Below are 14,554 nucleotides of genomic sequence, written 5' to 3'. Positions count from 1 at the left end.
CCACTTGAAGCAAACAGGGTATGGATATTTGAACCTGCCGGTGGGCACAGCCGTCCAGGATCAGCTTACCCTGCTGATATCACAAACTACGCACAAGGGCGAAAAACACAACTGACCTTACGCCTGTGCGGTCGGGGGGGTTGGACTGGTGGGGTTGCACTACATTCAGCTTCATGTTAGATTATTGACCAAGAGTAATGCATCCAAATAGCAATGGGCAATAGTTCTGGCTACCAGCAGAGCCCAGAGGAAAGACATGGACCTAGTCCAAAGTTACCACATTTGACCTCTCACCCTTGTGGTGCAAGCCTGCGAGGCGGCGCACAACTTTGAGCGCGCTCTAACCTTGCTCTGAGGGGCTTTTCCCTGCAACACTAATGTATCTGGCAGCGTGTATTGGGGTTGGGAAAATGTCAACCTCGTACGAAGCTGCCATGAGCTGTTCATTTTCAGTTGCCGGCGCCCCGAGTGAACGGTGCTGCTTGTTTGCTGTAAAATGGAAGAGATGCATTCATTGTTACAACCGGTGAGAAAGTCGAGAGCACCACCTAGCGGCTGATTGGGAGGCTGGCGGCGTTAGTTGTCAGACCTGTTACGTTGTATGAAAACGGAGCAGCTTTATTACTCCAAGTCTTCGTCATCATCTTGCTAATCGGCATTGAACTTGGCTCAACTGCAGCTGATTCAGAGCTCAGTAATAGAGGTTATTGCCGAGGAGAGAGACTACATCTCCTGCCTCGGGGCTTTTGATGGAAACACGATTACACGTTAACAGCAGAAATTCAAAGGCGATCGGTGTTTTCTTATTGAACGACAAAGCTTGCTGACAAATCTTTTACCTGTTTACGTTCCAGCTGAAGTCCCACCTCTGCTCTCTTTATATGTTAATGCAGCACATTTTATATAACTGCTTAAATGTCATGTGGTGCAGCTATTTATGCATTTTTAAATGTAATCCTTCACTTGTATTGAAATGTCTCTGTTATGCACTGTGGTTTTTACTGGTGTTGCCAGCTTTATCATTGAAACTCCCATTCATTTGTGGATTTATTAATGTATTCACTGGATGCCCCATTTCTCCCTCTTTCCCATCCAGCATACATGAAGAGGCGGCTGAGCTCCTTGAGTGATGGCCATTCTGTGGACGGAGGCCTGGTGGGGTCAGAGTACATGCAGGGCTCCCAGAGCCCAGGGCAGCAGCAGCTGAAGAAGCCCAGGGTGGTGCTGGGCCCCGAGGAGAAGGAGGCTCTGAAAAAGGCTTATCAGCAGAAGCCCTATCCCTCCCCCAAAACCATTGAGGAGCTGGCCTCCCAGCTCAACCTAAAGACCAGTACTGTTATCAACTGGTTCCATAACTACAGGTCAGCATTTAGGAGAAAAAAAGATGGACTCCTGCTAAATTCTTTCTGTTGTTCTGCATTTATTAGCTGCTCTCTGATGGATTAAATATAGTTTACCTGAAGTTAACACGATAAGGAGCTCATGTCTTTGTGAATAGTACCTCTGTTCAAATTCCTCGTTTTATTGAGATACATTAGTGGGTTCGTCTTGAGTTTATCTGCGGATAAATGAATTGTCTAAATCTTTGTGTACGACTCTGGCAGATCACATTGTGTTTTTGTTGCACTGTTAGCGAAAAGTCCAAATGCGTAAGCTGTTCCCTGTTCATCGAAAACATTTTGACATTAGTAGAGTGTATTGTATTCCACAAATTGAATTTCAGGATTTAAGTAGCGTGACTGAACTCATGGTTCCCTCTTAGGTCACGTATCCGGCGAGAGCTCTTCATAGAGGAGATCCAGGCAGCTGGAGGGGTAGGGCCTGGCAGCGAAGCGGGATCGCCTTCCCTCCGTGGGTCCAAGTCAGGAGAAGGGGACAGCTGCGATGGGACGGAATCTGAGGGCACAGTGGAGACACGCCAATCTCTGGGCATTGGCTTGGAGGATCACAGAGGAGCATGCAAAGACCACGACATGGAGGCTGAGTCTGAGGCAGGGGGCTCTAATAATTCCCCTGCCCAGTTAGACTGCACCGCCACAGGCTTGGCCGGGCCGGGCTCCAGCGGTGGACAGGGTGGACTGGGGCTTTTCAGCCTCACAGAGGCATCCTCCAGTAGCTCTGCCTCTAGTACTAACATCCCAGCCTCTGGCCCTGCCAGGAACCCCAGGGACAACAATCTGCGCAAGAAGAAAGCAGCCAATCTCAATAACATCATCCACAGGCTGGAGAAGGCTGCCAGCAAAGAGGATCCCTCAGAGTGGGAGTTCTAGCTCCCCCTGATCATCCTTCATCCTTCTCGTCTCATAACCTCACGACCTCTAACCTTGGACCCCTCCTGCTCTGTTCCAGTTGGAGAGTGGACACAGCCAAAGTCAAGCTCAGCAGCCATTTTTATTACATAGAAGCTTTCCAAAAAGAGGAAAGAAACAAAGAGTGGTTGGCAAAACCCTTAAAAAGAAGATTTACTGAATACGTAGAAGAACAAAATAAGAGAACTTAATTGTTTCTCCTGTTTTTTTTTGTTTGTTTTTTGTTTTTAAAAACTGCGTTTTGTTTTTGTACTGAGAAAAGCACTTAGCCGTCCTGCTGGCCTCTGGCCCTGCTGTACCTCCCCCTATCACCAGCCACTGGTGCACCAGACTGGTTAGTCCTGAGCTGGGGTCTGACCCACAGCTGGGGTTGAAACCTGGACTCAGTAACACAGGCAAGGCCTGACACAGCAGCTGTCACAGTGATAGACACTGATAGATGATAGATAGAGACAGGAACTCTCTTACAAGAACTCTCACTTTCTTAAAGGAGATTTTTTTCCGCTCTTCTTCTCACCTCCCAAGTGTCCACAAACCTCCCCTCACTCAGTGAGATGCCTCATTTTTCACACTGTAGAGTGACTGTTACAAACCCTTTGCCTTTTTCACTCACTGCGTGTGTGTGCGTGTGTTTGTATGTTAGGGGTTGTGTCAGTGTGCACCTGTGTGTGTGTGCGAGAGTGTATACACACCCAGAAAAAAGAGGAAAAAAAAAAGAAACGGTGTGTATGTGTGTTCTCTTCTCAATGGCAGCATGTTTTCATTTTTTTAATCTCACTCCTACACTCTTAAGAGGGTAGTTGAAGGCCTGCTGGCTGAGCTGCCATGGTTACTGGTGTAAGAACGATGAACTTTGACCTGTTGTGTCCCATATCCTATCCTGCTGACAGCCATGTGATGGCCAGAAGGATGTGTAATTCCTCACAAAATACACACACTCATCTGAAGAGGAAGGAAGGAAGGAAGGAACCCTCTTTTTGCCTCCTTAAACCCTTCTTTTTAGGATGAAGGATGATCTGTTTTTTCTTTGTTTTGTTTTTAAATATTGCAATTTGGTTGCCAATAAGAGATTGCACAGTCTATTGACTCTAAAGAGTACAAAAATAGGGAATTTTAGGAAACATTTTTAATTAGTACAAAATAAGAGCAGAAAAGACAAGAATAACAAGTTACTGTTGAAAAAAAAGAAACAAACAACCTTAGAATGGAATAATGTTGCATTGTAGACATACAAGACAATGAATTCACGTAGTACTGTAGCTGTCTGACATGGTGATGCTATACGTGTCTCTCGTTGTTTTCGGTTGTGCACGTCACAACTTTGCCCAGCACTGGACCTGCTGGGTGGGTGTGTTTGTGTGTGTGCGCGCGCGCGCGTGTATGTCCGCACCACCGACGAAATTTTCTCTGTTCACAAACACACATCTTTTTATAGGCCAAATCAGGAAGAGTGTGTGTACGTGTGTGTCTGTGTGCATTTGTTATTTGCCTGCATGTAAGTCGGGGTTGAGGTCAGTTCACTCAGAATTGGACCGATCGATCGATCGATTTGTCAATAATGAAATTCTTGATGGAAAATGGGTATTTTTTTCTGCAGCGTGCAGAAACTTCTGCTGGTGAATTCGCCCCAACCCTGGTGTGAGTAGTTACCACTCTCCTCCAGTCTCTCCTGTATCCAGGGATGTAAGTCTTTTTTGCATTGAATTCTACTGTATACACTACAAATTATAAGGCATATCACCTCCTCCCTGTCCCACACAAGCCCTCAGTGCCTGTCAGCCCACTGCCTCCCCTTTGTTTGTGTGTGTGTGTGCGTGTGTGTGAGAGTTTGCGTGGATGCATGTGCACGCACGCCTGTCGTCAACACACGCGTGTGCACAAAGCGTGCGTGAGACTCGAGTGTTCAGTGTTTCCAATGAGTGGGGTCATATTTCGTATCTTGCACACACTACTAGTGCACAACTGACACCCTTCTTTAAGCTGTTTGATGCGTTACCATTACATTAATCTTCTCACAAAGTAGTGTAATACTATGATTTACTGTAGCTTGGTTTTATTGCTATTTTGCATTTATAGTTTGGTTTTTATTCCGCTTATTTATAGGTGCTGTATTTTTCATTTAATGTCTTATCATTTGAGTTGTCTATTTTTTAAGGGATTATACTGTTCCTGAGGGCAAGTAACATTTTTATTAGACGTATAGACTGCCGGCAGTATTGGTTAATATTTACAAAGATGTACTAGTTCTCATTTGTTTGTATATTCATGAATCCTAAAGTTTAGTGTCATTTCAATAGCTTTTGAAAGATGTGTTTTGCTACAGTTCATGCTCCCGTAAGCATAAAAAGCTCTTACCACAACTGTTATGCTCACACACACACACACAAAAAGAAACTGCTAGCTAGAGAATCAAAGGACATATCAAGATCAGTGAATATATGATAGCATATCTGTTTTCCTGTTTTCTATCCTCCAATAATATTTGTTTGTTTGTTTTTTTTGTCCTTTTTCTTTTCTTTTCCTGGGCAAGCCCAACACTACCGCTCGGCAGGGCACGCAGCTTTCTTTAGATGTAGACCTTGCCCACTCATTAATCACATTAACTTAATTAACTGGTCCAAATTATACACTTTGTCAAATAGGTCAAGTGAAATTACCTAAACATACGAACGCATGTTAACTTGAAAGAGGTCATATCTGCCAAATTGAGATTAGAGAAGTGTACCAGCTAGCAGGTGTGCTACGCCAGATCGAGCAGAGATAGCCAGCCTATGATTATGCAGAATTTCTATTGCAGTTAGTAACGAAGCACTTATTAGGATCTTTGTAAGACTTACCTAGGACAGGGTCTGTAAACACTACAACAAGAGTACGATCCCGGGATCCTGGGAAGTGTATGCCTTTAAAAAAAAAAAAAAAAAAAAGTGGTTGTAAACCAAGCACAGATGCTTATCCACATTGTAACACTAAAAACAACAAAAAAAGAATCATAAGATAGCTGTACCCATGTTTTCTATGTGATTAAACTGAGTTTCTGTCCAGCCAACCCTTATTTCAAACTACAGATGACTGTGTGACAGGCGGGCTGTCGTCCTGTGCAGGTGTAGATATCATGAGTATCAAACGTGTCGTTTTCTATTCAGAAATCCCAACGTTTTTTTTTTTTATAGCCTCCCACTTTCCCCTCAGCGTATACTCGAGATAAGGTGGCAGCCTGTGGAAAGTTGAAATCGGACTTTCCAAAGTTAGTTGTTAAAAAATAATCGCCCAAACGTCGGCTCTCCCTGCCGTCGACTGATGTGAGACATCTGTCCCCTGCTGCGCGCTGAATAGTGATACTGCCTTCTGTTGGGACCGCTTGGACTGGACAGCCACAGTGTGTTTGTTTTATGGTGATGAATAGCTACTGTAAAGTATGAGCACTTAACCCATCAGTAATTATTTTCTTTTGTTTTTGTAATAGCCTGATCCATCCGCTCACCCGAACCGTGTGAGATCATCAGATTTGTGCCTTTAACTGCCAAGCAGGGCACCAAACTAGTGATGTCATTAGATGTAGAGGATTCCACCTGATTCGTTCGCGATGCATCTCGCGTCCTGACCTGAAATTTGTTTCTCACGGTACTTTAAACTCGACTTCCATCAGCTCTCCGGAGAGGGTTTATATATATATATATATATATATATATATATATATATATATATATATATATATATATATATATATATATATATATATATATATATATATATATATATATAAAATTTTATATATATATATATATATATATATATATATATATATATAAAATTTTATATATATATATATATATATATATATATATATATAAAATTTTATATATATATATATATATATAAAATTTTATATATATATATATATAAAATTTTATACATATATATATATATATATATATATAAAAATATATAATTGTCTGGGAGTGCAGTGAAGCAGGAGAAAACAAACTAATTTTTTTTGTTTGTTTGTTATTTTTTTCCCACAATGCATTACTTACGTTGTATATAAACTGACTAGCAGCGAAAAAGGCCAGAGCATTGAATGAAGGAGGAAGCATGCAGAAACGGCATACACTGTAATAACACTGAATTTATTCGTAGGGCATTTTTTGTATTTTTCTGTTTGTGTCAGGTTTGCTGTGACATTGATAAACGGCACTACAGGTATTGATAATGACACGTGCCAATTCTGATGGTTATTTGGAGAGAAAAAAAAAGAGAGCGAGAGAGAGAGACGTGTAAATACGGTCGATGGAGTAGCTATTGATTCACTATTGTCACGGTATGCTTTTGTTTTGAAGGCAGGAGGAGAGAAGGGACGATTCAGGACTTTTCCATGATCCACAGATATTTTTCTACAAATTTAAATCAGATGATTCTATACACTGTTGAATAACATTGTAAAGGTGTAACAGATGCTGTATATCATATCATGTTTTCTGAAGTCGTAAAGCTTTACTGTATGATCTGTTGAAGTAGTGGTTGTTCATTTGACATGTTTTTAGTTGTAACGGAAGCCCGAACAGCAGCACTGGTCACCATATTCAGGAGAAAAAAAGAAGAAAAAAAAAGTAAGAGAGAGAGAGACCTCAGATGTTTTTTGTAATACTTTTAAAATATATCTTATGGAGTGGGTTTTTGTAAGGAAACACTTTCTGAATCAGCGGTGCTGTATGCATAGCACACTCAGTAATACATACACACATAATACAGCACAATACACTCATGTTTTAAACCCTCCCTCCCTCCCTTAACCCCCTTTTTAACTTGACTCACATGGCTTTTGTTATTGTTTTAAGTCTTAAAACCATTTCCCCCGTTGTCTTTCGCGCTTAAGCCTCGGAGATCGGCTCCGGGATAAAAACATTTCATTCAGTACAAGATTTAAGATTTAAACAAACAAAAAAGAAAAAAAAAGAGGAAGCAAAAAGCCAAATAGTGACGTTAGTTATCCTCTTCTGTTGGAAAAAGGTCGCTGACTTTTTAAAATGTTGAATTTTTTTCTCTTTTTTTTTTTACCCCTGTACATTGCTAGTGTCGTCGCTTCAGTTCACCCATAGCTTAAACCACAGTGTAGTCTGACAACCAAAATGACCTGGGGAGATCTTCACCCACCCACCCCCAACCTCCTCCCCATCTACCCCCCCCCCACCCTAACCTCTTCCCTCCCCTTTTGGAAAGCTTTAAGATGCTTGTTGAGGCTTTAGCAAGTTGTTGCTGTTTTTTTTTTCTTAGATTTTTTTCCCCTCCCCCCCAACATGTCATCAACAACGTGAAAGTAATAATTCTCATCACTTTCTCCCACTGCTTATTTTTATTTTAACGAGTGTGTGCGTGCGCGTACGTGTGTGTTGTAGTACAAAAGGATGCATGACTGTAAAGGGATGGTCAAGATGTTTTTTGAAAGTCGTTTCCTCCCCCCCCCTCTCTCCTTCCCCGTCCCCCTCCGCACTTCCGTCACTCCTGAGATGCTTTTTAACTCCTTCACGGTCTCCCTCCCTTTGGTTTGTTTTTCCTCATGTATCATTGTTTCTTTATCTTTCTATTTACTAAACGTATCATGTTGTTTGTTCTCAGCACTGTAAAACAGTCCCTTCTACAACATTGAAAAGCAATATCACTGTATGAAATGTTCACAATGTATTTGTTATGATTGACATTTGATTCATCATCATTATTATTCACATGCACCCTAGGTGTGATAATTGAAGTAAATCTCTTTTATACAAATACTAAAAGTGTGCTGTGGCTGTTTTTCTGTTCCGCGTTCACTCTGTAAAAGAAGTATTCTCAGAGAAAGAGATCAGTTGAGCTTGTTAGAGACAAAGAAAAGGGCTTTCACAGATGTTTTGGACTGCTTCTGCCTTTTTTCAGCAGCTACAGGTGAGTTATGTTGGGTTATGTTTTATTATAATTTCACAGTTAAGTCCACAGTTGGTACGTTTTTGGAATCAGAGATGGTCTTAAAGTTGTTGTCTGTCTTCAGGACGTTACTCTGAGCTGCAGGTGGAGTTTGCAGCCGCGGTGCGTACCAGCGCCGAGCAGAAGGAGCTGATCCTGAAGCTGGAGCACGACCTGAGCACCGTCCAAGCCATGTCCTCCCTGCCGCGCCCCGATGCAGACGGGTCAGAGGTCAGCAACATGGGCAACATCCCCGAGCCGATCAAAGAGGCCTCTGCGACCTTTATCGGTAGGTCGCCGGGATGAAATGGAAAGTTGATGATGTTTGATCACGACGTGCGTGTTTGTTATTCGGATTCCTCACGTCATCCCCAAAACGAAACGTCACCTTTAGCCATAAAGTGGCCCCGCAGTTTAATTTATGATCAAAGTGGTGACAATATCAAACTGTTTAGAAATCGTTGGAAAGGACAAAGGATTTAAAAACTAAAATAATAATAATAATAATTTTATTAAAAAAATATTGCAAATGTTTTGTGCAGAAATGCTCAAAATAAAGAGTCACTGTGAAACAACTTTACCATTTACCATAAAATCAAAAAAACACATTTATTACACCATTAAAACTCCCAATAAATATAGAGATTGTAGAAATGGTCAGAAACTAAAAATGAGTTGACTTATTTGGCAAACAACAGACTGAATTCATGGTTTTATACCAAATAAGCAAATAAATGAGTGCAATTTGGCATCTAAATTAAATTATGATAATAATAATGATAATATGTGGTTTACTGTTTGTTTGTTTTTTCTCTTTTCTAAAACTAATTTGAAAATTGAAATGATTGGAAATAAAATTAAATTTATGGAGAAAAAAAAACTGTTTTAGCATTAAAAATATTATTTTGATTAACCATAAAAAACATGAAACATAAAAAGATTTTGGTCATTACAGTACAGTTAATATAGGGCAGCAGTGGCATAAACCTTACAGTGGATGGTGGTCTAATAATGCAATTTGTATATTTCCAGGGTTATTTGCAGCCAAGCAGCTTTTCATAATCCTCGCAACACCTGTGTAATAAAACTGTAATAAGCTGTAGTAGAAGGCGGCTGACATGCAAGCTACAACACTTATATATCACAATGTCACATAAATGTATAGTTGAGTCCTTAAAAGTCAAATAGAAAGCTGCGCACATTTTTCATGCGTGTGAATGAGCCGCCTCTCAACAGCTTTCTGCCTGAAAACGCAGCTCACGGCAGACGAGATGTGGAAGTGCATAAAAATTACAGCCACCCGAGAAAAAAACAACACAACACTTAATGTTTCCTGTTTGCAAATTTCGCAGCCAGCAGGCACTTCCGCCTTTTTATGACACCTTACATTTATTTTTCAAACACATTTTAATGCTAATGTTACCTCTGCTTTCATTAACGCACAGATAAAGCAAAGGATGGAGAGATAATATTCAATGTTCGGTGTTACTGGAGTCAATTATCACATTTCAAAACCACGAGCAGAGCGGCGAAAAAGGGAAGAAGACTCCAAATTAAGAAAAGAGTCGTTACAGATCACTGATGGTAAATCTGCATTCACATGCCTGTTGGCACCGGCTCATCTGTTGCGTTAAATTTCTATTCTACGTGTCAAAAAATGACAAATTATTCGTTTAATGTTTTTCCCTTCGAAGCCTACCGCTGGCACGCCTCGTAAACCGAATTATTCGCCCAGCTTTGATACTGAAGTCTGTCTTTAGCGCAGCTTCTCTAATTGAAGTCAGATAAATGTGCTGAAGGATGCTCCGCAGGGGGTTTCTGTTTTTTGGATCCTCACCTGAGTGCTTTTCTTTCGTGTGCCAGTTAAAACCTGAGGGTCTGGCGAGTTGAGCGCTGTCTATCTTATTTATCGCATCAAATAAACCTCGCTCGCCTCTGTCTGATCTGAAACGTTAGCCATGCAAATAGAGGAAAAGATTCCCGGCATGTAAGTGCTGCTTTATCTGCAGGTTCAGGTGTGAGCGCCCAGCCTGAGCTTCCTCAGGGCCAGATGGACTCGCTGCTCTCCATCATCTCCAGCCAAAGGGAGAGGTTCCGCTCTCGCAACCAGGAGCTGGAAGCTGTGAGTCTCACACACACACACACACACACACACACACACACACACACGTATATTCATGTGTCTCTTTCCCTGGAGGGCTAATTCCTCTTCCCTTTGTTCCCTCTGATGCCTGTAGGAGAGTCGCTCCATGCAGCAGACCATGCAGGCCCTGCAGAATGAACTGGACAGCCTGAGAGCGGACAACATCAAACTCTATGAGAAAATCAAATTTCTGCAGAGCTACCCAGGCAGAGTATGTCTGAGAGATTCTTTGTTTCTGATGTCCAGTTTGGTTTGCTGGCACAAAATAAACCCAGTTTGGGTGTTTCAGTGGCTGATGAATGCTTAGTGGTTCATTTGGATCGGTCTCCCCTCCCTCTTGTTTGCTCCCTGCTGCAGGCTGGAGGCAGCGACGACACCGTGATGCGTTACTCCTCCCAGTACGAGGAAAGACTGGATCCGTTTGCTTCCTTCAGCAAGAGGGTGAAAGTCGCACACTTGAGATCAAATAAAAATGTTAAACGCTGTCATTTCTTTGGGGTTTCTTTGAGATAGTGATAATAAATAATGACTAAATGCAGAGTGATGTATAAACACGTGAAGAACATGGATTAATATTCCACAAACAGTTGATTTATCATAAAATAAATCAACTCTAGATTTTATATTGACACGTGCTGCCGGGAGATGTCGTCATCGTTCTGTGCGGTGTGTTTTCAGGAGCGTCAGCGCCGATACCTCAGCCTCAGCCCCTGGGATAAAGCAACTCTGGGCCTGGTAAGAATCCGAATCAAACATCAGACATCACACGCTTCTGTGTGTCCGTGTGAACTTCTCATCTCACGCTCCGGTTGTTTGCGTCTCTCAGGGACGCGTGATTCTCTCCAACAAGATGGCCAGGACCATTGCTTTCTTCTACACTCTGTTCCTGCACTGTTTGGTCTTCTTGGTAGGTTTGCTTTCAGCACCGCGTGGCCTCCTCCGGTAGGTACATCTGCAGCTTCGGAGGAACAGGACTCACCTGTCCCCTGTGATTATTTCCAGGTGCTGTATAAGACCGCTTGGAGCGAGAGCATTGGCAGAGACTGCTCAGCTTTCTGTGCGAAAAAGTGAGTGTGCCTCCTGCAGCTGACTCAGAAGCTCGTCACATAATGCGGCAGATAAATGCGATGTTTTATTTGACCCTTACGAGTGCTTCGCTGTTTGTCTCAGGTACGCTGACCACATCCACCGTTTCCATGAGAACGACCCAAACCTTTAAGCCGACCCACGGTGACATCATGACATGGCATCGGTGACATCAACACCGAGCAGCATGCATGTTCCTTAGAGAAGTTTACCTTTATTAAAGCTCCTTTATTCTTCCTGCAGTAGCTAATTTCACCACTAGGGGGCAGTTTAGGGCTGTGAACTGCAAATTAAAGGGTTGCTTGATTACTTGATGATTGGTAAGTTGCGGGTGATATACAAAACCATAATCTGATGTTTATTAGATAATACAATACTGAAAATCAGTCATTAACAGTATATATGAGACATGTGCTATTTAAAGCAGGTTTAATGAAGTTCTTCTTTACCTTTCTGGACTGAAGGGACCACGATACTCCTTATTCTTCTTTTTTGTTTGTGCGGTGTGTTTAACTGGTTTAACTAGAACTGAAGATGTAAGTTTAGGTTGGTGGGGTTAACATTAAGACATTAACATTAAGTTTGATTGGTGGGTTTACTGTAAAAGCACAGCTTGAAGTTATATAGAAGGATTTATGAGCAGATCCTGGTGGTGGAACAACACATTTTTTCATTCCTTTTTGCTCTATTTAGAATAATTAATGGGAATAATAAGTGATTGTTAGGTACGAGTTTTAAGGGTTTGTTACTGTTGTTTGTTATTAGGAGACAGTTTTCTCCTCGGCTGAGTGATGCAGTAACAGACTAAAGGTTACTGAGTCTGTGATCCTAATACTCAACGTCATTGTGCATGTTTACCTGCTTTCTTCTCCCTTTCTGTCACTGCACATCTCTTACAATAAAGACTATACAGCAGTTTCTTTTGGAGTCTCGTTTTATCTTCATCTTGTGGTGTGCGAGATGGCCGAAGATAATATGCATACAAATCAATTCAGTTTTATTTATATAACCTTAAATCACATTAACAGTTGCCTGCTTTATGTTGTAGGGTAAAGACTCTATAATAATCCAGAGAAAGGAGAAGTGGGACAGTGGGAAGGAAAAACTGCCTTTTGACAGGAAGAAACCTCTGGCTAATTGCTCTCTGGCAAGTTCGGACCTAGATTTTACACAGAACTCAAAATCAAGCTTAAGTTTGCTTATGTGCTGTGCAGTGTTGGGAAGGTTACTTTTAAAATGTATTCCATTACAGATTACAGAATACATGCCCCAAAATGTATTCTGTAACGTATTCCGTTACGTTACTCAATGAGAGTAACGTATTCTGAATACTTTGGATTACTTAATATATTATCATGCTGTTTACAACTACATGAATGTACTATTGCTGTGATTTATTACTGTTACTGAAGGTCCGCGGCTCCGAACCGTAGTAAAGGGACCTCTGGCTAATACGGTGGGTTCTGTGTCGGGCTCGTAGCTGAAAACTAGCTTTACTTTGTTGTCTGGGTCACTTTGCTAGCAGAGACAGAGAGAGGCGTTGAAAGGCTGCTCCAACAGAACTTATTGTTTTTGGAGGAAAACACGAACACGGTGTACAGTCGAGTCTTAATAGCTTACTTACAACTGGGCTCGTCAGGCTCTCTTCTTGGCTGCAGTGGTTATTATTATATTTACATGCTTCCAGCTCCCGTTTTTGCTCGATGACAGCTCGTACTTTTCCTTTTTCTCCCTCCCTCGCTCACAGACACATAACGGGTATGGCAGTCCATTCTCCCTGCAGCACGGACTACACTGCCCATGATGCTACATTCTTTAGAGCTATACCTGTAGCATTCTGCCTATTAGCTTAGCACAACAACAACAACAGGCACTCTCTCACCCAGGAAACACGCAGAGAGAGCGTCACCCTGTAACCATGGCAACCGTAACGGAACAACAGAACGTAGCTGTCAAACAAAACCCAAACAGGCCTGACCCGCGACAATATGAAACAGGGAAGTACCGCCGTGTAATCCATTTATTTCAACAAAGTAACTGTATTCTAAATACCACCTTTTTAAACGGTAACTGTAACGGAATACAGTTACTCATATTTTGTATTTTAAATACGTAACGGCGGTACATGTATTCCGTTACTCCCCAACACTGGTGCTGTGTAATACTGACTTGTATGGTGGTTTCCTTCCTTAGAAGTAATAGTTTTTGTAATTTTTGCTGCTTTGTCTGGGTGATGGCAAGAGGGGTAAAAAGCTGTTGGCTGTCTTGTAGCGTAGACTTGCAGTGCTCTATAAAAGGGAGACATTGGAGCAGGTAGTGCCTTCAAACTCAAGTCAACAGTGGGCAGATGCACGCTTTCCTGCAGACTTGCCTGTCAGCTGTCTGTCTCTGTCCTCTTTGGAGTTTGAACCTGACCAGAGCGTGATGGATGTGCTCAGTCGGAGCTGCGTAGACTCGTATCTGTATCTGCAGCTGCCGAGACAGGATGAACTTCCTGAGCAGGCTGTACTTTCTCTAATGTGTCAATGTTCTCTCACTATCTGTTGCACTAGATAGGACTATAGTTTATTTTTGCTCCAGTGCCAAATGCATTGTGTCTACTGTAGCTGGACACAACCCAGAAGAGAATCAAATACCAGCAGAAAATTGTTCCACTGCCAAAAACATCAGTGTCCAGATCTCTCTTAGGATTTTATTTCTGAGTGTAAAGATAAGTAAATGTATTCTAAAGCAGAAATGAACAAGCTCATGCCTGACACTGATCATTTCCTTAGTATTAAAAGGACTAACACTGTATCTAACATGTAACTATATTCACCTACCAACCACGTCGGGGTGGCTGTAGCGCATCAACTAATCTGAAGGTTGGTGTTTCGATTCCTGGCTGCTCCAGTCTGAATGCCCAAATTATCCCTGAGCAACATACTGAACCCCGAGTTGTAATTCCAAGGTAATTACACTCTCAGTGGTGGGCAGCAGTATAACGTGCTACGGAAAAAAGAGCACATCGGTAACATTATAGGGATCTTTTTAATGAGTTAATGAAGGTTAAGAAAAAAAGCATTCTTGGGTTTGTGTA

General features: G+C 41.8%; 2 protein-coding genes across 5 annotated transcripts in view; both read left to right on the top strand.

Moving 5' to 3' along the window:
- The window catches only part of cux1a (cut-like homeobox 1a), a 56,540-nt gene extending 51,849 nt beyond the window's left edge, over nucleotides 1–4,691 (top strand). For all 4 annotated transcript variants that reach the window (XM_085131137.1, XM_085131136.1, XM_085131138.1 and 1 more), the window contains 2 exons: nucleotides 1,097–1,361; nucleotides 1,763–4,691. In XM_085131137.1, coding sequence (XP_084987263.1) covers nucleotides 1,097–1,361; nucleotides 1,763–2,270 — 773 coding nt within the window. In that variant the 3' untranslated portion in view covers nucleotides 2,271–4,691. The remainder of the gene's footprint in view (nucleotides 1–1,096; nucleotides 1,362–1,762) is intronic.
- Nucleotides 3,156–11,608, top strand: cux1b (cut-like homeobox 1b). Its single transcript, XM_085131121.1, has 10 exons — nucleotides 3,156–3,222; nucleotides 8,220–8,228; nucleotides 8,332–8,535; nucleotides 10,256–10,368; nucleotides 10,484–10,600; nucleotides 10,747–10,830; nucleotides 11,068–11,124; nucleotides 11,216–11,296; nucleotides 11,392–11,456; nucleotides 11,560–11,608. The coding sequence occupies exons 1-10, from the start codon at nucleotides 3,156–3,158 to the stop codon at nucleotides 11,606–11,608; spliced, it is 846 nt and encodes a 281-aa protein (XP_084987247.1).
- The last annotated feature ends 2,946 nt before the right edge of the window (nucleotides 11,609–14,554 follow it).

This window comes from Neolamprologus multifasciatus, chromosome 14, assembly GCF_963576455.1.
Source record: "Neolamprologus multifasciatus chromosome 14, fNeoMul1.2, whole genome shotgun sequence".
NCBI lineage: Eukaryota > Metazoa > Chordata > Actinopteri > Cichliformes > Cichlidae > Neolamprologus > Neolamprologus multifasciatus.
Note: the sequence above shows the minus strand (reverse complement) of the source record. Positions and strands in the feature narration are given on the sequence as shown.

What these genes read in the sequence shown, in the direction of transcription:
- cux1b (XM_085131121.1), top strand. Translation starts at nt 3,156, where the DNA reads ATGAACTTTGACCTGTTGTGTCCCATATCCTATCCTGCTGACAGCCAT. An exon ending in ATAAAGCAACTCTGGGCCTG is followed by an intron (nt 11,125 to 11,215) that starts GTAAGAATCCGA and finishes TGCGTCTCTCAG; the next exon opens with GGACGCGTGATTCTCTCCAA. An exon ending in TGCACTGTTTGGTCTTCTTG is followed by an intron (nt 11,297 to 11,391) that starts GTAGGTTTGCTT and finishes GATTATTTCCAG; the next exon opens with GTGCTGTATAAGACCGCTTG.